Genomic DNA, 9,211 nt, shown 5'->3' with positions numbered 1-9,211 from the left:
ACCCCTCTCTCCTCTAGGTAAACTTGACTTCCTAAAAAATCACAACTGGATATGTCCTTGGATCATATGTGAAATTAACAACATGTATGAACTAGATGGCAACGTGACACGTTCATGCTACCAACTTTTTATGTTTTTTTAAAAAAAAAAAAAAAAAAAATTCCCTTTTGATGGTATTTCTTGGATGTATAAGGTGAAATCCTTGTTTCGGGCCTATACCTTAGTCTTACAAAAATTGTGAATAAAGTGGATTCACGAGGTTTCGGTGAATTATTATTTTCTTTGTTTCTCTCTCACTACTCTTTTGAATGATTACAACTTTACTTTTGTAAATTGATAAATAAACATAGTACGTTGGATTACAAACGGAAACTATTAACGTTGGCCCCATGTTTGATGGTCTATCTACGTGTCTGTTGGGCATGTGTGAAAGCCAAGAATACTTGATTAGTTAGCTCAAGTGCTCACAGTTTCAGTGTCAAGGAAATGGATGGATCAACTTGGGGGGGGCTATAAATTGAGACCTCAACAGATCAGACCAAACTAACTACACAGCACCCGAAAACCTTGAAGAAGAAGAAGAATTTGCAGAAAGGAAGAAAAACATTAATGGTGATAAAGAAGCTGAAAATGTGCATGGGAATGGTGAATCTTGGCATAGAGTTGATCATCGTCTTCGCGGAAGCAGTTGCCATGTTCTGCCGGAGTTATTCCTACTATTCTATGACGGCGGCGGCGGCAACCTCCGCCTACGTCGCTCCGGTTACTTACCTCGGCGGTATTCTTCCTTAATCGTTAACGGATCCATTTCTCATCTGTGTACTGAGAATCCCAGAGATCAGAGCTCATCATCATATCGCGGTCTTTGGTTCTGTTTCAGTTTAATTTCCTCTCTCTTTTTCGCTTTCCAATTTTGTTGAGAAGCTTTTGGGTTTTGATCTTATGAGTCGATATGTGTTGCAGACTTGCAGCCTTCAGATTTGTTTCATTGTCTTTTGTTAAGGTTTCAGAATTTGCATTTTGCTCTTCTTACTGTGATCTAAGATCTCTTCTGATCGAATTGTACATTTAATTTGTGTTCAATGTATTGGACACTGAAGTGACAATAGTCTTATTAGAACATCCTTAATAGTATATAAACTTTGTCAGATTAAAAAAAAAAAAAAAAAAAAACTAACTAAAATAATGTGAAACATGTGGACATGAATTAGCGAATTTCACAAAAAGTTATCTTACTACAAATTTAACATTTTTTTTTGCACTTCAACCTTATCTCCCCGTTGATATTGTTATGGGTTTTTGAGGTTGTGAGGCACAAGTGTTGATATGGAAACACAAGACAACAGTGTACAAATGTTTTGAAGCAAACATGCCCTGATATGATGGGTGATGATGATGGTGGATGGTAACAGCCTACCATACCACCAAAAACATGAATATATAATTCAATGCGTCATCATTAAGAAAGCTCCGTTTCAAAATTTTATTTAGTCAAATCATTTTGTCTAAATCTTGGATCTGATAACCTAACCTTTGATTTGGAATGTTATACTAAACATACCATACGAAGCTGTAATAAAAAGAAAAAAGTTGCATGCATGGTAGAATTTGCAACTAATAACAGAAGTGAACAAATAAAACTGCCAATGTGAAAAAAAAAAAAAAAATTGTATTTTTGAATTGCATTGTCACTACTGAAGTTTGAGTTTTACGCCTAAAGACATATCCCAAGTCCGAACTGTCATGCTGTGCAAATTTGTAGAATTTTGGCATTTTTATCAACTGGCCGACATGTCAGGTGTTATTATGAAAAAGACGATGCGCCCTATTGGACGCTTCTGATGTGTTTCAGGCACACCAATAAGGCAATTGTGTTTTTAATAGGGCCTACTTCTTTTTCTTTTTCTCTCTCCTCCACATAAACAACTCAGCCTGTAAAAATGATCTAAAATCCCCTATTAGGAATGCTCTAAATTCTCGTTGGTGATTTCAGCACGTACGTGACCTTAAAACTTCAGAACCAGACAACAAAACCATTTTCACTTCTAGGCGAGACCGCGTAGCCTAGACTTACTACGTTGCTGTCCAGGTTCAATGTATGTTACTCATCATTTCCGAGCCAGTTACATAGCTTTCACTCAGTATAAAACAAAGCCATTCTGATCACTCTTTCTTCAATAGTCACAAGCACAACATCAGTGGTTTTTTGGCACCATGGGAGAGGTAGATCCAGCTTTCATCCAAGACGTTGAGCACAGGCCTAAACTCACCAACACTGAACCAGAAGGAATTCCCATTATCGACCTTTCGATACTGAGCTCCCCGGAGGCGGACTCCGATGAGTTTCGGCGGCTGGTGGCGGAGATCGGTGATGCAAGCGAGAAGTGGGGATTTTTCCAGGTGATCAACCACGGCGTGCCGTCAGAACCGCGGCAGAAGATTGAGCTGGCATCGAGGCAGTTCTTTGCGTTACCGAAAGAGGAGAAAAGTAAGGTGAGGAGGGATGAAGTAAACCCGTACGGTTATTATGATACAGAACATACCAAGAATGTCAGGGATTGGAAAGAAGTATTTGATTTTTCTGTAGATAGAACTTTCATTCCGGTTTCTCCTGAGCCCGATGACGAGGCTCTCAAGGAGATGATTAGCCAGTGGCCTGAGTACCCTCCAGAAATGAGGTAAATCTCACTTCATACAACTAACTTACACAACAAATTATAACTTTAATTTTTGAGCTGGACAATGAGAAGCGCATTATTAACCTTTGGCAAAAACTTGTGAGAGAAAATCCGTGAGACAGTTCAGATTTTTTATTAATGAGATGAAAGATCAGATTCATCAATCAAAGATTTAGCCCATTAATCAAAGGTCTGACCCTGGTCTCACACAAGTGTTATCCTTAACCTTTTGCCTTTTTCATTTTCAGGGAGGTATGTGAAGAGTATGTTCACGAAGTGCAAAAGCTTTCTTACAAGCTATTGGAACTCATCTCCCTAAGCTTAGGGTTGCCGGAGAAGCGATTGAATGGATTCTTTAAGGACCAAACCAGTTTTTTGAGGCTAAATCACTACCCACCATGCCCTAGCCCTCATCTGGCTCTTGGAGTAGGGAGACACAAGGATGCTGGGGCTTTGACCATTCTGGCTCAGGATGATGTTGGAGGGCTTGAAGTGAAAAGGAAAACAGATGGAGAATGGGTTTTTGTCAAGCCTACACCAGATGCTTATATCATAAATGTTGGTGACATTATTCAGGTACTATACTATATATCTGTTACACATTCATCCAACAAGTATTGGTCTATCTGAAGTTAAAACTATAATCATTAAATCATATTGCTATATGTAAATGCTGATCAGGTTTGGAGCAATGACAAGTATGAGAGTGTGGAACACAGGGTTAAGGTGAACTCGGAGAGGGAACGGTTTTCAATTCCGTTCTTCGTTAACCCTGCACACTACACTTGGGTGCAGCCCCTGGATGAGATAGTGAACGAGGAAAATCCAGCAAAGTACAAGCCATATAACTGGGGAAAGTTTTTCACTGCTCGAAAGACCAGTAATTACAAGAAGCTTGGTGTTGAAAACATTCAAATTTACCATTTCAAAAATACCAAGAGTTCTGATCAGTAGCCTACCTTATCTATAAGCTCCACATTTCTGCTATAGCCTCTTGAAAGACTTGATTATGTAGCATGTTGCAAGTATTATATATAAGAAACCAGTATGTAACCTGAATTTATTGGTGTACATGAATAAGAACCAGTATGTAATCTGGACTTTACTTTTGTATGGAATTGAAATTTGCATGTCATTCAGGGAGTCAGGGAAAGATATGGCCAGGTCCACTGTCTTAACTTTATGGCACATAATTTTTTAGGATTATAAACAATGAAAATCTTAAAACTCATGGCCAAGATTCCAATTTCCAAGAATGTGAATATGTATGTAAAGTTTATTTCATCAATCCATAACATATCTATATTGTTTCCCTTAAAGGAAAAACTGGGGGAATTTAACAAGGTATTCTACTAAATTAAAGTAGATCCATTCCAACATTAATAACCATATTATAGAGAAGTTCTCTTCCTAGCAAGCTGAAAAGTGTGTGACACCAAAAAAGACGTGTTGAATAAACTTATAATTGCAACTATTTACACTCATAAACTAAAAAAGAACCTGGTTGTGAATGCTTTGTTGCTAGTGTCAATGTATTCTCAAGCAGCAGGAATTGAGGTTGAGAGGACAACATAAGACAAGTACTGAAGCCCATCCTGAATTTTGTCCATGGCTGTTCTTTGATCAGCATGAAGATTCTTTGAAAATGCATTAGCTTTGTCCTGAATTGATTTTTGAGTAGCTGCAGGCAAATTGGCAGAATCACCTTTGGTTGCAGCTATGTGTGACTCTGTCACATTCGATATGCCTGCAGAGCATACAAGTTCATAAAAAATCAGATAGGCCCAATATATTTAATATTGCAATTCATGATACCAGATCTCCATATGTATATATCAGACATAATTGATCCTGATACACATTCAAGTAACCCCATCAACGATTTCTCTAGAAAGCATACAAGGGACTAGTCAAGGATTGATGTTGCCTGACCTATGAGACTATGGGTTGATCTAGTAAATAACAAGACAAAGATGAAGGTTTACACAGAAAAAGCAAGAAACAAAGAAGAAATTTGCAAATTGACTAAAAAAAAAAAAATGCATACTGTCGCAACTATACCTGTGATAAAAGCAGAACAGATTGCCTCAAGAAGTCCAACAATCAGCTGTGTCTTTGCTCGGATAATCATAGCCTTTTCTACAGAATCCTCGGGCCAATTAAATTTCACCATTTTCTCATTGGCATCCTGATCCAGAGCCTTGTTTGCATTAGATATGATAGATTTCCCAAGCATCAGAAGTTGGGTGACAGCAGAACAACACATGTCCGAGAGCCTCTGTATTCACATGGATAATAAGATACTTGCTATTTCCTAACTACACCAATCATACAAAAACAAAGAGCTAAAGAAATAACTTCATGTACACATACTTGAACACCCTCTGAATGAAGGGAATCCAATCTCCCTGCAGTTCTTTGAACCATGTCATTTGGAGTTAGTCCAGCCAAAGCATTATCAAAGCTGCAAATAACCAGAAAGAGCTTCTTTTTTTTTTTTTTTAACTTGAAAAGAAGTTGACCAAAAATTATATGTTTTCTTTGCCAAACATCCAATCATAATATGCAACAAAAACTACCCAGATTGCATGCTGAAAAGAAACTTATGATTAATATGCGATAACCCTTCCACCACTTACCCCTCTACCAAAAAAACAAGAAGAAAAAGAAAGAACTTTCAATATGTTTATGGCATATATTACCCAACCGCTAATTCTGAAGCTCTCCTCACACTGGAATCATGTAAATTCTTTATCTCGTCTGCACTGTCCTCATTTCCAGCCTCTACTTGTTTCCCTTTCTCTGACTCTACACTTCCATTTATTTTAGAACTCAAGTCAAAAATTTGCTGCACCTGTTTAAGCTTTCCATCATAAATAGATCTTTGCTCAGACGCCAGCTTCACTTTCCTTCGGTTAAATAACATTGCATAATGGTTGGAGAATGCCTCCAACTCCTGTGAATAAACAACATTTTCAAAGTTGAATGCACCAAAGAAATGTACCTCAAGATATAACAGCAAACAGAAGTAACTGACCTCCAATTGGTCTGGACCTCCATAAATATAGAAACACCGATCAAATGATACTTCTTCAAACTGAGATTCATCTATATTTCCTTCGGCTTCTTTGGTATGTTTATCAGTTTCTGAGATCAGAAGATCCAAAGTTTCTTTCCCCAGTTGCTCAAGCACTTGCATTCCCTTGGCAGTATAAGCTTTTCCTGTCTGTAAAATAGCCCTAGTATAAGCAGCAGCCTCTAAAGCAAAATAAAAATTAATGATGTATGGTGCAGACCTCTAGTATGGAAGGTGCAACGGAACCAGTTGCTGCAGGTGAACTACTCTGCTGAATGGACTCCTCAAGTCTGAAAAACATGGCAAAGCATTGTTTTGTTAACCACATATGGTATTTCAGCAATGAAATAAATTCCCAAACTTAGAAATTAAAATAAAATAATAAATAAATGGACAGCAAAGTCAATAATTTGGATGCTATAATCTGCAATCTCAATGTAATTAAATGTACTTGTGGACAAAATCGGAACCTCCTTTGATTGCATTTCCTAATGCTTGCCAAGCTCCTGAAGCAAAACTCTCAACTGAATTGTCAATAACCTTCAAGTGCTGCACATATGGTTTAAAGGTTGAAACTACGGCCATATCAAACTAGTTAGGAAAATAATTAAAATCTATGCCTATAAAAAAGTTAGTGAATGGGCACTGCACAATCCCTATATTTTGCAAATGAACAGCTACATCTTAGTCCGTTTCGCTGTAACTTGCCTGACCAAAGAAGGAATCTTCACTAGCGTTCTCTAATTTTTCCAAAGCAGCCTGTCGCCGTATGTCATTTTCGTCTTTACTTTGCTCCTCCACTGCAGATGTTTCAGCTTGATCGTCTTTATGAGATTCAGCGTCTTCAAGCGTGTTCTGTATTTCAGAAATGCTCTTTGCAGCTGTTTTAGCAGCCTCGGCAGCCTACACAATAAATGAACAAACAACTGAAACCAACCTGGGAATGTAAATAATTGAAAAGGCACCATCGAGACACAAGATATGATATCCAGTATTTGGTGATGATTTAACAGATCTCATAATTCATCTCAAAAAATGTTGTGAATATTACTCACAGTTTGGAGAATCTAGGCATTTCCAGCGTCAAACAAACTATTTACAAATTTAGAAAATCGCCACGCACACAGTAACATGAGATGGAAAGACGTACATTGCGAGAGATCTCTTCGGCAGCGACGGCAGCGACCTTTTGAAAGTCGGATATATACGAGATCGCCGAGAAACTCCAACCACCCCATCCTCCATCGCTGTTATCCTGTGGCGGAGGTAGTTCAGCTTGTGATTCGTTTGCCGAATCTGCCGTTTTCGTTTCAGCCTCTTTTTCAACTTCTTCCTGCACAAACGTTATCTGTTCTTCATTGGAAGACTCGGTCATTTTATCCGCCATATCTCTGAACTAGATTTTTCTTTGGATATTAACAAAATCACAGAGAAAGTAATACCATCATGTTCCTTGTTGGTTATTCAGTGAAGATTCAAATGCCACCTTGCATTCAGTGGTTGGTAGTTGCATCGCATCGAAACGAAATGGAATACGAAATCTGGTTCAATGTGCGTTTCATTGCTAGCAGGATAAATGCGACGTCGTGTCGCTTCAATTTCAACTAATCGTTTAAAAAAAATCCTTCAATTTCTACTGCATCCAAAATTTTGCTCCATTATGAAACTAGAACATCTAACCTTACAAATTATATAAAAATCTATAGAGTTAATTTCAGATGTAGTCAACCCACTATCATTTATTTTAGTTATTTATAATCTTAGTTCTTGATTTTTAATGTTCTATTTGGCATATACTTATAGCCTCTCAATTTGTGATTTTTAGAGAGATTTTTGCAGTTTTTTTTTTTACCCATGTGGAAGAAAAAGATGAGTGGAGAGAAGGTTGGGACTACCCTGCAAGAATTGATTTTTGGTGGGACTTACTGTCCCACAAAAAACAATTTCTTTCTCCTCAATTATGTGTCACGCACAATTGATTGCACGCGCCCGTGTTGTTTTTTTTTTTTTTTCTTCTTTCCCTTATCTCTCCCAGACTCCATGTTCTCTCTGCTAGCTATCTTTGCAAAAATCAAATAAAATCCTCATCTAATGAGATTGCTCTTAGCTTATAAGATAGTTTAAAACTTTAAAACTAATAGTTACTAACTTATTTTGAAACGCTACTTATGACAGTGTTTTAAAATGAGTTATTACTTTAGACTATTCATGATTTACCAAATACAACTTAGAGAAAATGGTCAAATAGGCCCCTAAACTTTATCCCAAAAGTCAATTAGGCCCCTAAACTTTAAAAAAGTTCAATTAAACACTCAAACATGTCAAATTGGGTCAATTAATAAGCCCAAAAACTGGTAAATGACTTGTTATTACATATCATTTCAATTTCGATGACGTATTCCGGCCACCGGCGACAAAATCCGACCGTCCGGTCGTGAGTGGAAGACCGGACGGCCGCCTTCTCCAGTGGAGAAGACGACTAGATATGGCAGTCTGGTCGTCTTCTCTAATGGAGAAGGCGGCAAGCGGTCGTCTGCTTGGAGAAGGCGGCAGACGGCCGTCTGCTTAGAGAAGGCGGCTGTCTGGTCGTCTTCTCCAGTGGAAGACGATCGGAAATTGTCGCCGGTGGCCGGAATTGCAATGACCTATAATGACATGTCATTTACTGGTTTTTTAGCTTAATTGACACAATTTGACATGTTTGAGTGTTTAATTGAATTTTTTAAAAGTTTATGGGCCTAATTAACCTTTGGGGTAAAGTTTAGGGGCCTATTTGACCCTTTCATCTCTACAATTTATAATTTATTTGTAACTTAAAATAAGATACAAGTTCTATCAAATATAGCCTAAAAGCTACCAAAATTAGTTCATAACTATTGCATCATGTCTAATTGTTTATCGTTGGCTTTTTCTTTTATGAACTACTAATATTGAATTGTTAAAATTAAAAAGTCATGATCATTGTGCTAATTGTTTATCACATGCCGGAAATTAAACAAACCCCTCATTTTCTTATTAAACAACCATAATGAATTACAATTGTATATGAATTAATACTCCATGACTTAATTTGATAGTTTTAAAAGTCAATGACTAAAATTAAAATTAGAAATGATACATTCATAATTAACTCAAATAAATATTAATTTTCTTTCCGACAACAAAATAAAATGAAGGACTAAATCACTCGACGGACAATTCTTAATATGTTCACAAATAGACAACGCTTGACATACAATAATAATTTATATATTGTACTCATTTTATTATACATACACTTATAAATTCTTTATAATTTAACAACAATTCATCTTTTTTTCCCCTATGTTATTAACATAATTAATTGCTTATGTTGTTACATGGAATTGCAAAAAGTTTTCCTAATTACATAAACTTATCTTTCACTACTACAGAATTAGAAATATAAGTAGTGTTTTCCACTACACCTTTAAGGTAA

General features: G+C 36.9%; 2 protein-coding genes across 4 annotated transcripts; one reads left to right on the top strand and one right to left on the bottom strand.

Annotated features, from left to right (window-relative positions):
- The first annotated feature begins 2,123 nt into the window (after positions 1-2,123).
- Positions 2,124-3,813, top strand: LOC109161535 (protein DMR6-LIKE OXYGENASE 2-like). The gene is made up of 3 exons (XM_019309979.1): positions 2,124-2,678; positions 2,927-3,254; positions 3,360-3,813. The coding sequence occupies exons 1-3, from the start codon at positions 2,215-2,217 to the stop codon at positions 3,630-3,632; spliced, it is 1,065 nt and encodes a 354-aa protein (XP_019165524.1). The 5' UTR covers positions 2,124-2,214; the 3' UTR covers positions 3,633-3,813.
- Positions 3,814-3,924: 111 nt separating this feature from the next.
- On the bottom strand, positions 3,925-7,304 carry LOC109161534. Of its 3 annotated transcripts, none has more exons than XM_019309977.1 (10): positions 7,197-7,304; positions 6,905-7,102; positions 6,463-6,657; positions 6,206-6,303; positions 5,975-6,044; positions 5,716-5,904; positions 5,381-5,634; positions 5,052-5,142; positions 4,740-4,956; positions 3,925-4,425 (listed from the first exon to the last, which is right to left on the bottom strand). In XM_019309977.1, exons 1-10 carry the CDS (start codon positions 7,200-7,202, stop codon positions 4,217-4,219), a joined length of 1,527 nt encoding a protein of 508 aa, XP_019165522.1. In that variant the 5' UTR covers positions 7,203-7,304; the 3' UTR covers positions 3,925-4,216. The 3 variants fall into 3 exon arrangements, with proteins under 3 accessions (XP_019165522.1, XP_019165523.1, XP_019165521.1); XM_019309978.1 differs by having other exon boundaries at positions 6,905-7,087; XM_019309976.1 differs by having other exon boundaries at positions 6,905-7,304.
- Between the last annotated feature and the right edge of the window lie 1,907 nt (positions 7,305-9,211).

The sequence above is a fragment of the Ipomoea nil genome, unplaced genomic scaffold (genome assembly GCF_001879475.1).
Source record: "Ipomoea nil cultivar Tokyo-kokei standard unplaced genomic scaffold, Asagao_1.1 scaffold2922, whole genome shotgun sequence".
Lineage (NCBI taxonomy): Eukaryota > Viridiplantae > Streptophyta > Magnoliopsida > Solanales > Convolvulaceae > Ipomoea > Ipomoea nil.
The sequence above is the reverse complement of the archived record's forward strand: the minus strand, read 5'-3'. Positions and strand labels throughout refer to the sequence as shown.